Source organism: Gigantopelta aegis, chromosome 12 (assembly GCF_016097555.1).
Source record: "Gigantopelta aegis isolate Gae_Host chromosome 12, Gae_host_genome, whole genome shotgun sequence".
Classification (NCBI taxonomy): Eukaryota; Metazoa; Mollusca; class Gastropoda; order Neomphalida; family Peltospiridae; genus Gigantopelta; species Gigantopelta aegis.
In genome coordinates, this window is record NC_054710.1 from 46,568,289 (window position 1) to 46,589,693 (window position 21,405).

At 39.4% G+C, this 21,405-nt stretch overlaps 1 protein-coding gene across 1 annotated transcript; it reads right to left on the minus strand.

Moving 5' to 3' along the window:
- Positions 1-731: 731 nt before the first annotated feature.
- LOC121386894 (hormone-sensitive lipase-like) lies at positions 732-21,287 on the minus strand. Its single transcript, XM_041517935.1, has 9 exons — positions 20,573-21,287; positions 17,498-17,653; positions 16,317-16,394; positions 14,202-14,384; positions 13,441-13,566; positions 12,130-12,274; positions 10,727-10,945; positions 6,453-8,116; positions 732-4,279 (listed from the first exon to the last, which is right to left on the minus strand). The coding sequence occupies exons 1-9, from the start codon at positions 21,128-21,130 to the stop codon at positions 4,082-4,084; spliced, it is 3,327 nt and encodes a 1,108-aa protein (XP_041373869.1). The 5' UTR covers positions 21,131-21,287; the 3' UTR covers positions 732-4,081.
- Positions 21,288-21,405: the final 118 nt, after the last annotated feature.

A 21,405-nucleotide genomic window follows, 5' to 3' on the forward strand; every position in this document is an offset into this window, starting at 1 on the left:
CTTTTCGATTAGCAGCAAGGGATCTTTTATATGCACAGACAAGGTAGTACATACCATGGCCTTTGATATACCAGTTGTGGTACACTGGCTGGAACAAGAAATAGCCCAAATGGGCCCACCAATGGGGATCGATCCTGTCCTCAGTTTTGAACTGAATGCTATACATGTGTTATTCCATCATTTAAAAGCATTCGATATCATAAATAACCCATTCATTGGATGCCATATTTTGTAATACAGTCTTAGGTTAACACCATAGCAAATACTATATTCTACACACCTGGCCATTAAGAACACCGGGTTTTAAAATGTATATATCAACATTGTCAATAAAATGTAAAATGTAAAAAGCTGAATATTTTTAAAATAATGCCCATAAAGTATTACATGGCAAGCTTTGTTAGAGTACATTCTAGTTTTGTATCAAACAGCTGTTAAAGGCAAAATCTGACGTGTCCACGACCAAAATCTTGCAGTCCAACAACAGACGACACAACAAATAATAATTTTCACGCAGGTTTAATAACCAAAAAAATCCTGCGGAATAAATAAAAAAAAATGTTTGTTATTTCATCGAACATAAGGCTGGTAGGTACAGGGTTTGCAGCCCAGTACCGGCTCCCACCCAGAGTGAGTTTTAACGATTCATTGGGTAGGTGTAAGGCCATTACACCATCTTCTCTCTCACCAACCACTAACAACTAACCCACTGTCCTGGACAGACAGCCCAGATAGCTGAGGTGTGTGCGCAGGACAGCGTGCTTGAACCTTAATTGGATATAAGCACGAAAATAAGTTGAAATAAAATGAAATGACCTACAAGTTATAGTTAGTGAGAAACTGATCTAAACGTGAAACTATTAACACAAACGTTGATGCCGTCGCCTTCCCCACCACTATCAGAAATGTAATGCATATATCTTGCCTTTTGACTTAATAAAGGCGAAACAAAAAGCCATATTAAGCACCAGCCTTTTCTACATGGTATGGTATTCAATACGATCTGTGGTCATTTATAAACAGCAGGAAAAAAGAAAGAAAAACAAAGATACTCTACAACATAAGTAAATATAGTATATATGTCACAATGGTGAATAACCACAGTAAAAATATGAATAGCACCTTGTTTCTGCGTGGAACTGAAAGCGGTGTTCACCATCGCACTGCGATTCACTATGCACGTTTCAGAGATCACTGAGATCACTACACCATTCTAAAACATTTAAGAAACAGTACTTACTAATCAGCTTTCTAAATGAAATAAAATGTTCCCTGTCCTGCTCAAAACATAATGAAATCATTACAATGGCGTAGCCAGCATGAGGCAGACAAGGCACTTGCCTCGTCTGGAATTTCCCCAGATTTATTTTCCCACGACACTGATATTTATTTTACAGGTCTGGCTTTGACTAGGCGTTTTTTCCTCTCTGGCTATGCCCCCAGCATTATTTTTCACGATTCTTGCAAAAGATGGTTCCTATATTCTACATTGTATAGGTCATCATACCAAACCTTCATGAATGTACCCACACCAAGGAGGGCAATATTACTGAACTACAAGTGACTACAAGTCGGTTGACATTAATTTTACATACATATAGGTATTCGATTGTTTTGTTACATGAATTACCATGAACGTACCCACACCACAGAGGGCAATATTACTGAACTACAGGTAATAAAAGTCGGTTCACATTAATTTTACATACATATAGGTATTCAATTGTTTTGTTACAGGAATTACCATGAATGTACCCACACCACAGAGGGCAATATTACTAAAAGCCAGTTCACATTAGTTTTACCTAGATACAATGTACAGTGAAACCCCTTTAAACTGGACACCATTGGAACCAAGTAAAATGTCTGGTTTTAAGAGGTAGCTCTAGCTATGATAACAAGTCTCAAAACTTAAAAGTAGAAAAATAAACAAATTATAAATCATGCTTCTTTGGTTTTTGGTTTTTGGTTGTTTTGTTGGGGTTTTTTTTTTGGGGGGGGGGGATTTATTATGCAATATGTTCACCAAAGTCTACTCAATTTCTATTTTGATGATCTCGTAATTGACAACTTGCATACATTACTTTTAAATATAAACATATATTAGTATTCTTTGTTATGACAATGGCCGTTAAACATCCAGGTATAGTGTTTGTTCTTCACTATGAGTAAGATATACTGTTCACAAGGCATTTCAAAAGTAAACTGTTGGCTCTAATTTACAATCAAGCTCTAATGGATAATCGGTTATATCGGTTATTAGAATAAATTTGACATGCATCAGGGCTATGCAATTAACAAACATGTCAAAGTGCCTGAAAATCCAGTTTTAAAGAATTTCAAACCCATAAACGCTTAGATGGGGAACTTATGGTCAGTTTTGTTTTTATTACTTTCTGGCAGAAAGCCTGCAAACAGTATAAATTCGTACTTAAAACCACTGATAGAATTAAATTTGATTTTAAAACATCAAAATATAACACAAACATAACAGTAAATAACATTAAATTAAAAATACCTTTTCTTTAACATAATGCCAATCTGATTGAAATTTGATTGTAAAATACATATTAAAAAAAAAAAGCATTTAATTTGATCAGGCACGGAAGGACCCATGATTTTTGGGAAGGGGAGAATCTATATACAACTACTTAAATAGAACTTGTACATTAGCATTGAATGGACATTAAAATAAGTGGATTTTTATTTTTTTCAATCATGAACAGGGGGGTCCAGACCCCTTCAACCTCAATGGATCTGCACCTGTTTCAGATCTCCCTGGATCTGCACCTGCTTAGGATCCCATTTCAGACTACACATTGATTAAATGATCACATTTAGGCATGTTCACCGAGTTCTCTCGGTTGTTCACTATAGATTGGTTTTCATGCCTAATATTAAATGAATATGAAAGGATGGAATACAATGAAAACCAGTCTAACTGTGAATGCTTGCCCTCCTGAATTTACTACAGAACCATCTACATGTACAGGTATAGTAATGCACTATGGTTGAACACAAAATATACAGACAGTATTTTTTAATAGTAATAAAATCTTGCAACAAACTTTTTTATTTTCAAAATTATTTTTTAAGAGAGAAATTGGTGCTAAAACAACCATGAGTTGGGACAAATGTCACGAGTCAGGCAGGTTACAACAAACAATATTTACTGGCCTCACAGGAAGGGCTAAACAGGGCCCATGTTTTAGAAGCTATCTTAACGCTATGATATCGTAAAACTGTCAGGGGCTATGACGTGAGTTGGGACAAATGTCACGAGTCAGGCAGGTTACAACAAACAATACTTACTGGCCTCACAGGAAGGGCTAATCAGGGCCCATGTTTTAGAAGCTATCTTAACGCTATGATATCGTAAAACCATCAGGGGCTACGACGTGAGTTGGGACAAATGTCACAAGTCAGGCAGGTTACAACAAACAATATTTACTGGCCTCACAGGAAGGGCTAAACAGGGCCCATGTTTTAGAAGCTATCTTAACGCTATGATATCGTAAAACTGTCAGGGGCTATGACGTGTCGGTGTGTCGTAGTGACGTCATAGCTTACGGCTGTTTTACAATATCATAGCAGTAAGACAGCTTGGGAAATCTGTAACCTAATCATTATATATGATTTGTAGTGCTTTAACCAGAATAGAGGAGTTGATAAACATATTTCATCTTTTCTTTTTGTACTTTGTCATACGTCTTTTTCAGCCTCTCCTCATATAACATTATGAAACAGCAACACCATAACCCTTCTAAAATTATATATCACTTGAAAAAATGTCCTCCTTTTATCAACACTAATAGTTTTTCCCAATATTATTGGACTTTCTGTTTTTATATTTTTTATTTGCTTCTTTGATATTAATACTTGTTAAAAAAATATCTGTAATACGGAGAAAAAACCCTGGCGAAGATTGCCTGTATTTATAAATGAAAGATTTTTAAAATGTTATGTAATTCTTGAAAAACATTCCCCAGTGTTGTAATGTATCCCATGATCTCCTTTGTCCCCAGAACCATACTAGGTAATTGCTGAAAAGCCCCAAAGTATTTGTATTAAAAGCAAACATTCAGTCCATGTTGAGCACTTTTCGTATTTTCGCCACGCAGACGTCGGAAGCTTGTTTGGCCTCCTTGCTGACGAGGGCGAAGTTGAGGAAGCCGTGTGGAAGGTTGTCGATAAGGTGAAGGTCAACAGACTTGCCCAGTCTGTGTAGCTTCTTCGCAAACATCACAGAGTCATCGAGGATCGGGTCCAGGTGGCACGCCTGCAAGACCACATCAAAGTTAAAGTTTGTCATCACTAGAGCACATTGATGAATGTAAATTAATCATTGGCTATTGGATGTGAAACATTTGATAATTCTGACACATATAGTCTTCTGTTAAATGTTTGTTTTAATGATGTCACTAGAGCATCGGCTTTTACTAAGTTTTAGATGTAAAACATTTGGTATTTGTGACACGTGGTCTTCAGAGTTTGTAGCAAGTAACTGGAATGATTTACACAATGACCAAGTATCACCGGACACAGATGAGGCACGGTTTGTAGCATGTGACTAGGATGATTTAACAATGTCTACTTACCACCAGACACACATGAGGCAGTCTGTAGCACGTGAATAGGATGATTTAACAATGTCTACTTACCACCAGACACACATGAGGCAGTCTGTAGCACGTGACTAGGGTGATTTAACAATGTCTACTTACCACCAGACAAACATGAGGCAGTCTGTAGCAGGTGACTAGGATGATTTAACAATGTCTACTTACAACCAGACACACATGAGGCAGTCTGTAGCACGTGACTAGGATGATTTAACAATGTCTACTTACCACCAGACACACATGAGGCAGTCTGTAGCATGTGATTAGAATGATTTAACAATGTCTACTTACCACCAGACACATATGAGGCAGTTTGTAGCATGTGATTAGGATGATTTAACAATATCTACTTACCACCAGACACACATGAGGCAGTCTGTAGCACGTGACTAGGATGATTTAACAATGTCTATTTACCACCAGACACACATGAGGCAGTCTGTAGCAGGTGACTAGGATGATTTAACAATGTCTGCTTACTACTAGACACACATGAGGCAGTCTGTAGCACGTGACTAGGATGATTTAACAATATCTACTTACCACCAGACACACATGAGGCAGTCTGTAGCATGTGACTAGGATGATTTAACAATGTCTACTTACCACCAGACACACATAAGCAGTATGTAGCATGTGACTAGGATTATTTAACAATGTCTACTTACCACCAGACACACATGAGGCAGAGTCTGTAGCATGTGACTAGGATGATTTAACAATGTCTACTTACCACCAGACATAGATGAGGCAGAGTCTGTAGCATGTGACTAGGATGATTTAACAATGTCTACTTACCACCAGACACACATGAGGCAGAGTCTGTTGCACTTGACTAGGATGATTTAACAATGTCTACTTACCACCAGACACACAAGGTAGAGTTTGTAGCATGTGACTAGGATGATTTAACAATGTCTACTTACCACCAGACAGAGATGAGGCAGAGTCTGTAGCACGTGACTAGGATGATTTAACAATGTCTGCTTACTACTAGACACACATAACGCAGTCTGTAGCATGTGACTAGGATGATTTAACAATGTCTACTTACCACCAGACACACATAAGCAGTATGTAGCATGTGACTAGGATTATTTAACAATGTCTACTTACCACCAGACACACATGAGGCAGAGTCTGTAGCATGTGACTAGGATGATTTAACAATGTCTACTTACCACCAGACAGAGATGAGGCAGAGTCTGCAGCACGTGACTAGGATGATTTAGCAATGTCTACTTACCACCATACACACATGAGGCAGAGTCTGTAGCAGGTGACTAGATGATTTAACAATGTCTACTTACCACCAGACACAGATGAGGCAGTCTGTAGCATGTGACTAGGATGATTTAACTATGTCTACTTACCACCAGACACAGATGAGCCAGAGTCAGCAGCATGTGACTAGGATGATTTACACAATGTCTACTTACCACCAGACACACATGAGGCAGAGTCTGTAGCATGTGACTAGGATGATTTACACAATGTCTACTTACCACCAGACACACATGAGGCAGAGTCTGTAGCATGTGACTAGGATGATTTAACAATGTCTACTTACCACCAGACACACATAAGGCAGAGTCTGTAGCATGTGACTAGGATGATTTAACAATGTCTACTTACCACCAGACACAGATGAGGCAGAGTCTGTAGCATGTGACTAGTATGATGTAACAATGTCTACTTACCACCAGACACACATGAGGCAGAGTCTGTAGCATGTGACTAGGATGATCTAACAATGTCTACTTACCACCAGACACACATGAGGCAGAGTCTGTAGCACGTGGCTATGATGATTTAACAATGTGTACTTACCACCAGACACACATGAGGCAGAGTCTGCAGCATGTGACTAGGAGCAAGAAGCGGTGACATGTACGGGTTTCTCGCAATGGGCAGGTGTCTCATCGCCTGTAGCGGACTCTGACCGTGATGCCGATGTCGGGCAAAGTCCGTCGGTCCCGGGGTCCGCTGTGGTGGGGACGCCATCTTCTTGAATGTGGGGGTGGAAGGGGAGCGATTCAGCCTCGATGGTGAATGCTTTTTCGACCAGGCATCACCTGCAGCTAAATCAAGATTCAGCAATTCACGATTTGGACGATGAATGTTACCGCTGGCACTGGCACAAGAATTTCCCATATTATCTCCATGGCAACCACTGGTGTTGTTCTTTGGTTTCGTTTCTTTGTTTGTGGAAAAGAAGCAGTTTAAGTTTGGCAGCCTCTCACCTGACTGACGTGAGGTTTTGACTTTGGTGTCTGCATCTTTACAAGTCTTTGGAACAGAACAGACTAATTTGGCAACAGAAATATCGACCTGCCCGTCCGGTTCATGATCAGAGTATGAAAGTTCGGAGGGAGAAGACGACCTCGATTCGATGCTGTTACAAACTGGAATGGTTTCCTTGTTCACGATCTCGTATTCTCCTATCAGATTGGTGTACGAGTTGTTTTCCTCCAATGGCGTGTTATTCAGGGCCACATCAGTGAAATGTTCGTTAGAAGCCAAAGCTTGATTTTCAGACACAGGCAACTTACGATCTGTTGCGTGAAGTAGATTTCCCACTGCGATGCTGTAGGTAGGCAAACTGTTCGAGGAAACGGCAGAGGATTTATCGAGATCTTCGTAAATACTTGCAGAGTCCAGCGTCGACAGATGCACCTCTAGTGACACGCTTGAATTGGCACTGCTCAGCTGGGAGTCATCAACATTATTCTTTAAAAATAATTCCTCCTTCTTTCTTGGAGCATCTGAATCAATTTCCTGCAAGTCATTTGAATATTCTTGTAACAGAACAGGTACTTTGACTGGAGTTTGGTGACGATTTCTGTCTGAATCAAGACGGACTTTCACTGGTGTATCATCAGAATTTTCTAATAAATCGAGATGGATTTTAACTTGTGAATTGTCAGAATGTTCTACTGAATCCAGGTGAACTTTGACCTGTGTGTCATCAGATGCCTTCTCTGAAACTAAATGAACTTTGTCCCGCATTTCATCAGGTGTATTTTTTGAGACAGGATGAACTTTGACCTGTGTTTCATCAGGTGTCCTCCCTGAATCAGGATGAACTTTGACCTGTGTCTCATCAGGTGTCCTCTCTGCATCGGGACGAACTTTGACCGGTGTTTCATCAGGTGTCCTCTCTGAATCAGAACGAACTTTGACCTGTGTTTCATCAGGTGACCTCCCTGAATTGGGATGAACTTTGATCTGTGTTTCATCAAGTGTCCTCTCTGCATCGGGACGAACTTTGACCTGTGTTTCATCAAGTGTCCTCTCTGAATCAGAACGAACTTTGACCTGTGTGTTATGTGACTCGATCTTGACCTTGGTACGATTGTGCTGCAGTTCTTCTTGCGACACAACAATCCACTCGTCTGATGACGACTCTAGTAGATTCACTGCACCATCATCCTCTCCCGGGAACACTGTGCTAGCCAATCCGGTTGCAAGTTTGTCAGACACACCCGCATAAGCTGGAGAAAAAGAAGAAAAAGAATGGAATGTGTGTTAAAATGTTAAGAAATTCGTTTTAAGGACAGCACTAGCAAGATTGGCTCTGCATGGTTAGCAAGTTCACCAAATTAAAAATTTAGAAACTAGTAAATTTTAGATTAATTTTGCAAAATAATTTCATGTAATAACTGATATTTTGATGATAAATAACTAGGTTTCTAAACTTTTTGAAATTCAGTAGATAATTTAACAAAATGTTCTGCCCATTTTTCTTTTCCAAATGATTCTCAAAATACACGATAAAATCACATTCTGTTAATCTGGAGTTCTGTGGAACCCTACCAATAGTGATTTCATTCATTTATTTTCATTTCAACCGATTTCCGTGCTTATATCCAATTACGGTTCAAGCACATTATCCTGGACACATACCTCAGCTATCTGTGCTGTCTGTTCAGGGTTAGTTGTTAGTGAGAGAGAAGATGGTGTAGTGGTCTTACACCTACCCACTGAGTCGTTAAAACTCACTCTGGGTGGGAACTGGTACCAGCCTGCGAACCCAGTACCTACCAGCCTTATTTTCGATGGCTTAACCACGACACCACCGAGGCCGGTTACTCCTGTGATGACAAATGCTGAGCAGGAAACACAAATGATTAATTAGAAGACAGGAGTCCTAGATTAAGGTTGCATACCGTCATTAACTGCTGTCAGAATATATTCTGTGGATAATACAAGCACATCAAGAGGGTCACATGACTACTAGTTTTAGGGAGTACTCTCGTTTGAATATCAGTACCATATCAGTTAAGCCCCGGGCACACTGTCAAGGATCGTCTGGCCAGATCCACGACGAATGAATACCTCATGGATGACCCCAGATAGTGGTCTATCTGCGGTCCCCTACGGTTACACCACAGTTTAACTACGGTTTTTGATGGATAAACCAAGGAGTAATAAGGATAGGGGGTTAGTTGACAACAAGGAGTGCTACGGGTCATTATGGATCACTAAGGATCGGTACAGCTTAGTACAGACCACAACGGATTGTCACGAATGATGCCGGATCGTATCCGTGGCTAGCCCGGCGTCCCGATCCTTGACAGCGTGACCGGGGCTTTAGTACTAAATGTGTCAAGTAGCTTCAAACCAATGGGTTATTTAACTACTACAGAGGTCAACATACTTGTAATCATAGAAAAAAACATTTCAAAACATTGAGGATTGATTTCCTAAACCGGACCACATTAAGCTGCTATAACCAGTAACGACACGACAAACGGTGGCGTGGTCTTCTGTCTTGGATACATTAACAAGGAAACTCAGAGAATGTGCCTAACAGGGAACATTTTGTTTTCAAAATCTTGATTAGCGACATTTCTAGTCAATTGAAAACTGATTAGCAACTACTGTTTAATGTTCTAAAATTGTTTAGTCATCTCTAAAACGTGCATAGCGATACTGATGAAAAACTGTTCCCTGCCTAAGAGAGACGTACTTGAAGGTTCAGTGGAGGTAAGTGTGTGTCAAATGGTTGATTGATTGGTAGTGTGGTGTATTAAATGCAGGGGCGAGACGTAGCCCAGTGGTAAAGCGCTCGCTTGATCCGCAGTCGGTTTGGGCTAGATACCCATCAGTGGGCCCATTGCGCTATTTCTGGCTCCAGCCAGTGCACCACGACCGGTATATCAAAGGCCGTGGTATGTGCTATCCTGTCTATGGGATAGTTGATATAAAAGATACCTTGCTGCTAATCGAAAAGAGTAGTCCATGAAGTGGCGACAGCGTGTTTCCTCTCTCAATATCTGTGTGGTCCTTAACCATATGTCCGACACCATATAACCGTAAATAAAATGTGTTGAGTGCATCGTTAAATATAACATTTCCTTCCTTCCTTCCTAAAATGCACTGAATAAATGACAGTTGTTAAAGTTAAAGTGGGGTTTTTCTTAACGACACCACTGGAGTACATTGATTTATTAATCATCGGCTATTGGATGTCAAACATTTGATAACTCTGACATATAGCCTTAGAGAGGAAACCCGCTACATTTTTCCATTAGTAGCAAGGCATCTTTTATATATGCACCATCCCACAAACAGGATATCACATACCACAGCCTTTGATATACCAGTCGTGGTGCACTGGCTGGAACGAGAAAAAACCCAATCAGCTGAATGGATCCACCGAGGTGGTTCGATCCTGCGACGCAAGCACCTCAGGCGAGCACTCAACCAACTGAGCTAAATCTCATCCCCAAGAGGGTGGCACATAGCCCAGTGGTAAAGAGCTCGCTTGATGCACGGTCGGTGTGAGATTGATCCCCGCCGGTGGGCCCATTGGGCTATTTCTCGATCCAGCCAGTGCACCACGACTGGTACATCAAAGGCCATGGTATGTGCTATTCTGTCTGTGGGATGGTGCATATAAAAGATCCCTTGCTGCTAATCGAAAAGAGTAGCCCACGAAGTGGTGACAGTGGGTTTCCTCCCTCAATATCTGTGTGATCTGTAACCATATGTCTGACGCCATATAACCGTAAATAAAATGTGTCGAGTGCGTCGTAAATAAACCATTTCCTTCCTGCCCATCCCCAACAGCTGTTGAAGCATAAAAATAACATACTAACCAGCTAAACAACGAGAGAGAATTCCCACAGGAAGTAGTGGATCCATCAGTGTGAGCAGACGCGAGGGCGACGGGGTGTATCGGACCATGACAGGGGTGTAGGCAGCCATGATACCGTCCGGGACGCGGATACCCACCGCGGCCGCACGCATCGCGGTAGAGATCATGAGGTTACCGCCCGCGCTGTCGCCTGCCACACAGATTCTCTCCCCTGTCGATCCTGGAGAGAAGAAAAAATAAACACGAAATCAAGCCAGTTGTAAAAATTACTGATGTTGATTTAACTTAAAAAGATACCTTTTATTTGACTACAGGAGGGATGTGATATCCAGAGTTTAATCTGGACCATCAAAATTTGGCAAATTATATCTGCTTAAGTTTCTAAAACAAAATTTGAAAAATATTTCATGCCACAAAGCTGAAGCTGGACAAAAAGGAGAAATAACAGTGTTCGAGATTAAACATTTTGGGCAGTATCCCAGTTGGATACTAACATTTCAAAATCTGGTATCCCACCTGAGAATTTAGTATTCCACTTAAATGAAATTCATAAATAACATTGTAACAAACTTGGATGACACTGTTCTCGTTCCCAGTCTATTGCAGCATTGCTACCCCGCTATTGCTCCAGTGTAGCATTAGACTGGGTATGAGTTCGAAAATACTGTTACTCAACTTCACCATTAAATGATGACTTTCATTGTTTCAGCGAAAAATAAAAATGCAGGATTAAAAAACCCAACAACATTACATGGTATCCCGGTGGGATACTGGGTTATTGAAGTCTGGTATCCTAAATAAAATTTTGGTATCCCTGGGATATTAGGATACCGTTAATCTCGAACACTGAATATCCCCCAGTGTGGATATTACTGTTAAAGTCAAGATCTAATTTTCATTTCAGTGCAAAAACTATAAACAGCAGAGGCAAATTAAAAAAACAAGCAAACAAACAAACAACAACATAAGGCAGGGGTGCAGAAAGTACTCGCCTGCTCGCCAAATGAAAGTAAAAATTGTGACGAACGAGTTAAAAAATGCAAGTACCAGTCCGACAGGCGATCTGTCTTTTCTATAGTTTGTTTACCACGTGATGTTGATCACTTACCAGGTGTTCTTAATAATATTTTGTCAATATATCTATATATATCATTTGAAGTGAAGACACTGTATATTATAGTATTATTAACAATATATTATTCTAGACTAGCGGACTAGTAGAAATTATTGCCGGTCTGGTGGGCTAGTGAAATATGTTCCATTTCTGCACCCCTGATAAGGTGGCTTTTTGGGGAGGTTTGGTTTGTTTTCTGTTTTTGTAATTTGGAAACTAATGTCAACTGAATAAACCAGTGGCATATTCTATTCAGTAATAAACTGATGACAACTCGACTAAAAACACACCCAGTTTCTCAACATTCTGGACAGCCCAGGCATAGGCGTAAAAACATTCCTCGAGTGCGCGCGGGAAGGGAAATTCTGGAGCCAGCGAGTAGTCAATAGACAGGATCGGAACATTGAGCTCCTTTGCCCAGTGACGCAGATACACCTGGAAATAAAAACAACACTATTAAAGACTTGAAACTTTAAAATTTGTTACCCATGGCACATTGGTTTATTAATCACTGGCTATTGGATGTCAAATATTTGGAAATTGTAACATGAAGTCTTCAAAGAAAAAAGCTACATTTTTCTATTAAAAGTAAGTGAATTTTTTTTTATATGATCTTTCCTGCAGATAGGACAGCACATACCACAGCCTTTATATACCAGTTGTGAGGCACTAGTTGGGATGGGGGGAAATGCAATCAGAGAATGGGCATATTGGGCGTACAGGAACCTACCTCGTGTGACCTAGACGACTGAGCCACGAAGCCCCCACCGTGACAGTGTACAAGCAGACCGGGGGTCCGGCTGATACAGGAACCTACCTCGTGTGACCTGGACGACTGAGCCACGAAGCCCCCACCGTGACAGTGTACAAGCAGACCGGGGGTCCGGCTGATACAGGAACCTACCTCGTGTGACCTGGACGACTGAGCCATGAAGCCCCCACCGTGACAGTGTACAAGCAGACCGGGGGTCCGGCTGATACAGGAACCTACCTCGTGTGACCTGGACGACTGAGCCACGAAGCCCCCACCGTGACAGTGTACAAGCAGACCGGGGGTCCGGCTGATACAAGAACCTACCTCGTGTGACCTGGATGACTGAGCCACGAAGCCCCCACCGTGACAGTGTACAAGCAGACCGGGGGTCCGGCTGATACAGGAACCTACCTCGTGTGACCTGGACGACTGAGCCCACGAAGCCCCCAACGTGACAGTGTACAAGCAGACCGGGGGTCCGGCTGATACAGGAACCTACCTCGTGTGACCTGGATGACTGAGCCACGAAGCCCCCACCGTGACAGTGTACAAGCAGACCGGGGGTCCGGCTGATACAAGAACCTACCTCGTGTGACCTGGACGACTGAGCCACGAAGCCCCCACCGTGACAGTGTACAAGCAGACCGGGGGTCCGGCTGATACAGGAACCTACCTCGTGTGACCTGGACGACTGAGCCACGAAGCCCCCACCATGACAGTGTACAAGCAGACCGGGGGTCCGGCTGATACAGGATCCTACCTCGTGTGACCTGGACGACTGAGCCACGAAGCCCCCACCGTGACAGTGTACAAGCAGACCGGGGGTCCGGCTGATACAGGAACCTACCTCGTGTGACCTGGACGACTGTGCGACGAAGCCCCCACCGTGACAGTGTACAAGCAGACCGGGGGTCCTAGGTAATGTTTTCTGGTCGGGCTTCAGCTTGCCTCCCTGCTTCTTCAGATGAACTTCCTGGAATAGCATTAATAAAAGATAATCAATACACCTGCATGTACATGGGTTCAACGGTCGACCCACTTCAAGCCTCTGATAGGTAAATTTAATATGTGAAATTAAAAAATTGTGTACCTGTTATAAGCTAAGTACCACACCATTAAATTCCTGTTCTTTTCTAGGTTGGTAATATAGGTTGAAATATGTACCAACAACCAGCCACTAACAGGTGTAGACAAGTATCTGTTATGTATACATGTTATTATACAGAAGACATTTTGCTTTATGTAATGTTGTTAACATTCCTCTCTCCCCATCTATCTCTATCTTTATATCTCTCAGTCTGTCTCTCACTCTGTCTCTTATTCTCTCTCCTGTCTTTGTATTTCTCTTGTCTCTCTCAGTCAGTCTGTTGTTTTCTGTCTGTCTGTCTTTCTCTCTCTCTTACTCTCTGTCTGTCTTTCTCTGTCTCTCTCTCTCTGTCTCTGTCTCTCTCTCTCTCTCTCTCTCTCTCTCTCTCTCTCTCTCTCTCTCTCTCTCTCTCTCTCTCTCTCTCTCTCTCTCTCTCTCTCTCTCTCTCTCTCTCTCTCTCTAATTTGTTTATATGCTATATACTAAAATACACCTGTGATGATGACACTATAACTGCGTACCTGGCCCTCCCTGAGCACCACTGAGATAAGCCTCACTTGAACTGAACCAGGCCCCGTGTGGGCGCAGGGCGGGGTGATCACAACCACATCCGAGTTGTCCGACGTCGGCATTTCAAACGAGTCGGGTCCCAGCAACAGAACCTCGTTCACCTGGACAACTGGACAAACCAGCGACGGCAGTTGCTGAAAATAAACATTAATTTGTACAGGTATAAATTATGTTGTGGATAAATTAATTTATCATATAATATCTTACATTTTCAGTGCAATGAAAGTATGTGATATTTTTCAGATCACACACTTTAAGAATTTGATAACTTTGCAAATTAGATGTAAATTAATTGAGGTCATGGCGCTTGGTTTATTGACATTTAAGCAAATGTACTAGGGTGAAACTCCATAACTGATGTATGCATTCATAGTCATCAAATAAAAACATTTCAATAGCAATTTTACATTGAAAGCTCTCCAGGTTTAACAAATCTACAAATGTTATGCAATAGTTTATTTTGATGTAAGAACATCCAAAATGATGTCATTCGAGTTTGACATCATTTCCATTCAAAAAGACATTGCACCACATATTCTTACGTCATTAGAATATCTAGTAATGGCGGACTAGAATTTAAGTTGCATGTACAGTTTACAAAAACATGTTGTATTAAGCTTGAGATGATCATAATGATAAAGAGATTGTGTGTTTCAGTATCGTCAATATCATATATTAGGAATAAAAATAATGTATTATGCTCACCGGAGGCTCGCATAATACAATTTTTATTCCTAATATATGAATCATACTGACGATATCGAAAAACACTTTGGTAATAACCTCTATTTATGAAGCCTGTTTTTCGTTTAAAAAAAAGAAGTTTGTTTTGTTTAACAACACCACTAGAACACATTGATTTGTTAACCATCGGCTATTGGATGTCAAACATATGTTTTTTCTTAAACGCATGTGTTTTAGCATCGTCGTTATATGTGTGTAAGACATAAACAGGCTTTGTAAATTAGGCTCTTACTGTCTTACTTAGTGCGGCAGGATGGTAGTTGCTAAAAGCAAAAAAAAAGTATTCCGAGAATACTGCCGAAGCAATATATGTCCCCTATCGGGCTCAACAATTTTCTTATCTCCTAAATTCAAAGGCCATCACCATGAAAATCAATACTTATCTGTAACAGAACATGATAAAGCTAAGCACAAAATTTCATTGCAATATCTCGTGGCATTGTTAAACAAAACATGTGGAAAATAAATTTTCATATTTCCTAAGTTCAAGGGCCATAACTTTATCACAAATGGGTAAATCGCCATGAAAGTCAAACCTGATCTGTAACAGTATATGATAAAGCTATACACAAAATGTCCGCTCAATATCGTGAGGCATTATGAAGAAAAATGTCCGGAAAACTATATGTGGGACAGACGGACAGACAGACAAAGAGACAGGACGAAAATAAAACTTATAATCCCCTCTGGTTGGACCAGTAAGAGACTAACAAGCATTAATTGAAACAAACAGGATTAAAAAGGTGATCATTATGATTGCAAATTTATTTTACATGCCATCAGTGTTTCTGCCAGAAAGATATTTTTGGGTATGGTGTTATGAAATTGAATATTTAAAATGTGTGTGCTGAATGCAACGGCAGTCGATAGGGGTGATGCTGACAAAATATGACATGTGCACACGCTTAATTACTTTGTACCAGCCTCAGTGGTGTCGTGGTTAAGCCATCGGTCTACAGGCTGGTAGGTACAGGGTTCGCAGCCCGGTACCGGCTCCAACTCAGAGCGAGTTTTAACGACTCAGTGGGTAGGTGTAAGACCACCACCCTCTTCTTTCTCACTAATCACTACCAACTAACCCACTGTCCTGGACAGACAGCTCGGGCGGGACATAGTCCGGTGTGGACAGACAGCTCAGATAGCTACGGTGTGTGCCCAGGACAGTGTGCTTGAACCTTACTTGGATATAAGCATGAAAATAAGTTGAAATAACTGAAATAAATTAAAGGAAAGTTACTTCGTAATTGATCATTACATTGTCGGAGCCTGAATGTTTAACTTCCAACTGTTATTGATAACCATAAGACCATTAACAAACTTACCTTCATAATTTCTGTCTCTGTAATCCCCCAGAATGCCTTGCAAAAATTAACATCAGCCGAACGTGTAATATTTACGACCTGGAAAAAACTCCACTTGGTTACCAAATCAGTTAATTCAGCTTTTAAATGTACATAATATGCATGTAAAATACGTATCCAATAGTATGTATTTACATTTAGAGCTCTGTTTACATCTAGATATCACAGTAAAAAAATAACAATAATCCCTATATATTTTCTAAATTTGACATTTTAATTTTGCACAGTGAAATTCCTTCCATGTTCACACTTCTCATTTGAAAGACAAAAGCATGTTTTACACTTTTTAACTTCAGTGTCTTTTTGAAGTTTGCACACACACACACACACACACACACAGAGACACAGACACAGCCACAAACACACAGCCACAAACACACACATTTTATTTCCTACCAATCAGATTTCAAATTTATACTTTTCCTTTAAATTTAAAAACATATCATGTACCAAATCAACAAGTGATGAAGCTAAAATATATGGAACATTAATTTTTGTGACACGACATTTCAGTAACTGAAAGATATCCAAAACAAAAGAAGAAAAGTATAATCAATGAAGTGTCAACCTGAACAAAGAAAAGAAATATTTGTTTTGTTTAACACCACCACTTGAGCACATTGATTAATTAATCATCGGCTACTGGATGTTAAACATTGGTAATTCTGACTCGTAGTCATCAAGAGGAAACCCGCCACATTTTTTTCTAACGCAGCAAAGGATCTTTTATAAACAACATCCCACAGACAGGATAGCACATACCACGGCTTTTGAGGAACCAGTTGTGGTGCACTGGTTGGAATGAGAAAAAACCCAATCAGTTGAATGGATCAACCAAGATGGTTCGATCCTGCGACGCAAGCACCTCAGGTGAACACTCAACCCACTGAGCTACATCCAACCACTCAAGCTGAACAGTTCATGCCTCTAACAATTGAGAATCTGCGTGACCCATTTATCGGTTACACACAAATAAATCCAGGTAACCCATTTCATTTTTGTGTAACCCATCATATTCAAGTAAATGGTGATCCAAATTTTGCGTGAACAAAATACAGGTTATGCAAAATTAGATTTGCGCGAGAAAAACGGTCGCTCTCGCAATTTTCAGAGGACTGTATGCTTTTTAATTTTTTAATTACCTGTTGTGCTCGCAGCTCCGGATTAAACAAGTATTTACCGCTGCTGAAAATCGATGTTGCGAGCTTCATGATTTGTGAATTTTCTTGATATCCTTCGGAGAACGATGCCATGGCAATGGCCACCACAATGAGCGGTCTCTGCATCGAGTAGCAAAACTGAAATACCAAATGGTACACACATATTACATACTCTACTCATACAAAGGATTTTAAAACTGTACACAATTTATGAGCACCAATTTGGCAAAACCATGAGAGCTCTGAAAGGGTTATAATTTCATGGTATCTATCACTTTGTATATTTGCTACAGGTTATACCAGTTGAAAATTATTTCACAAAAACATAACAACTTGTAACAGGTTTAATAAATCAGGGGTTCTAGAATTTTCTTTTTAATTCACTTGCCATGGGGCCAGTGGATTTGAAAATTCACTGGCCATGGTGAAAAATTCACTTGCCCAATTTTAACTGTTCATAAAACAAAAAAAACCAGTAAATTAAAATAATTAACTTTTCAATGTACATTTCACATACTGCGACCATATTTAACACATTTTTCAATTTATACAACAGATATGCTTATTAGGCATACTTTATGGTTTGTTTAGAATAAAGTTACCAATTAAAATGTTTAAATATTTGTTTCCACCAAAACCACCTAAGTTATAAAATTATCCATGTTACCCATTACAACAATTAACAGCATTAAAAACAAATGAATATTTTGTCACTTATAAATGAGTATATATTTATTTACTTATGAATGGGAACTCCCGACTCCCCCCCCCCCCCACCCCAACTTTTTTTATTCAGTGATGTCATTAAAAATAAAAATAGCAGGTGAAAATCAAATTATAGGCGGCCATTAATCAACAAAAAGTCGACAAGCATTGTTTATTAGAAGTTCGATATCCGGCGACAATTGATTCGATAGCCGGCTATTAATGACATCCCTGTTGTTAGCATAAAATGTAGATATATTACAGTTTATGGCTTATAACCCCCCCCCCCCCCACCCCACACACACACACACACACACAAACACCAAATTAGTAATTTTTCAATGTAGGTACTCTGGTAAATTTATCATTTCATGATATTTTGTGTTCTTAATTATTTTTATTTTGTATTTTTTAATAATATTTTAGAAATTAAATAAATAATTTACACATTTAACGTTTTGCAAATATAAATGGTGACATGCAACCTTAAAAGTGGTTTCCGTTTTGTATATTACGCTTTGCACTGTTTTACTATTAGTATTAGAGTAACAAATGTTTGGGTTCCAGTGTAAAGAAGAACATGGCAGCAAAATGATGAGTATTTTGTGTAAACTTTATAACTTGAATAAAATTACATTGGTAGATAAATTAATTAATGTCATGGATGGGTCAAAGATTACTGCTGGCCAACTATTTGTTATTGAAATATTGCATGTGACAGCAAAACGAAATAAGTAACTTTTAGATCTAAGTTGTTTCTTTTGTTTTCATATGATCATAGCGTTATAGATTTGTTAGCTTTTTTTGGACCACTGGCCATCGGGATTGCACAAAGTAATTTTTTAGTGGTCTGAATCTAAAAACCACTGGCCTCTGGCATCGGGCCACCATATTCTAGAACCTCTGTAAATATTATTATCTACATACATGTATGTCACATTCATGACTGCACACATGCCAATAAACATAATGCATTGCATGTACTAAACTCATTCCAAATATATGGTTTAAATTTAATATTTAATTTTTGCGAGTAGTCAGTATAGTAAACGAATCATAGTCACTTCGTACCCAAGTCATATCGTACCATCCATTTCGTACCATGCTGCCTGGTCATTTCGTACCCTAGTCATTTCGTACCATTGTGAAAAGTCATTTCGTACCCTAGTCATTTCTTTCCAGTGTATAGAAAACGAATTGACTTTTCAGTTATGGTACGAAAACGAATTGACCATAGCATAAAAGCAGTGGGTTTTGTTTTAAAACTTTATTTTGAGTTTGAAAACCAGAACACGTTATTGTGCAGCATATCGTTATTGATTCCCATAATACCTGTCAACCATTATTTCCATTTTACCTGACAAGAGCTGTATATGATATTTACTACTAACTGCCAACTTTGATTTTGTGTGAAATGGCTCCAGATAATTAGTCAAAAACACAAAACAATATAATGGACCAACAAAATATTATTTATTTATTAGGTCTTCTTTTCAAACTTGCTTATTTGCATCTTATTTGTTTAAGAAATAAACAATAACAGCCATTAAAACATTAACTACCTTACTGATTGCCAAATTAGCCAATTGCTAATGTTTATATACAAAGTGGCAATAATTTTTAGTCTTTTGCTGATAAAATATCCCTTAAATTAACCACAAATTTGTAATTTAATGTTATTTTGTAAAAGACATTACCGGTGTGATTGTTATAAATTGTTATACCATGGTACAATATGACTTTCAGTTATGGTACGAAATGACCAAAGTATGAAATGACTAGGGTACGAAATGACTTTTTGCAATGGTACGAAATGACCAAGGTACGAAATGACTTTTTGCAATGGTACGAAATGACCAAAGTACGAAATGACTTTTTGCAATGGTACGAAATGACCAAGGTACGAAATGACCAAGGTACGAAATGACCAGGGTATGAAACGACCAAATTAGGTATGAAATGACCATGGTACGAAATGACTAGGGTACGAAATGACTTAGGTACGAAATTACTTTTTGCAATGGTACGAAATGACCAAGGTACGAAATTACTTTTTGCAATGATACAAAATGACCAAGGTACGAAATGACCAGGGTATGAAACGACCAAATTAGGTACGAAATGACCATGGTACGAAATGACCAAGGTATGAAATGACTTTTTGCGATGGTACGAAATGACCAGGGTACGAAACGACCAAATTAGGTACGAAATGACTATGGTACGAAATGACCATGGTACGAAGTGACTAGCAACCATAGTAAACACTGCTTCCTTCCCCCATCCCCCGTCTGATCAGCTCTGAAACAGCCCAACATGTAACCACAAAAACATCAACATAAATAGGCCTACCTGAAAACCAAGGCATCTACCATAAAAGCAATCTTCATTCAACGTCTCGACATCCGACAACAGCTGTTCAGCTACATTATTATTAAGACTATCTTCATCTGCGAATAAGTTTCCATTTGTGCAGTAGGACATTAACTTTTGAGCATAATACAAACAAGCACGTAACTGTCCTAACGTGGCAACATAGGCCTCAACTTCCTTGCAGTAGTTAGCTCTACGAAATAACATGGAATCCCTGTTTATCGTTATATGTCGTAATAGTTGAACTAAATGTAAACAACATTTATGAATGACTTTCAAAAGACTACGATATCCATTTCCCTTTACATCTGGCGATGCATCAAAACCAGACAATTGTGGAAACAGTTCTATTACAATGGGTTCAATACCAATATCCAAATATTCGTACAAAAGGCAGAATGAAGTATGGAACTTGGCATGATGACTGTGACTACCGTTCTGAAAATATTCCATATTCGCCAAGGCTAGACATTTCAACTCCTTAATGACAGATGTCAAAAATCTATATGGACATTCGTAACTGTTTTCAGTTGCCATTTTGTAGGAAAATGAACACCAATTACTTGCGAACAAGTTTTAAAATATGTAGAACTGGTGACTTTCTATCATTGGTAAATGTATTTATGACTAATAAAATCGGAGATCTCGGTTAAACTCGTATTATGTAGTTTCATGATGTCATCAACGAACTTCCTGCTTTGTTTTGGTCGCCATTTTTTCATCTCACATCGAATATTTTGCAAGAATGTATTGCTTCAAAAACCAGTCTGTAATAAATCATTTAATATGAACTGATTATTTCTTAATTAAAT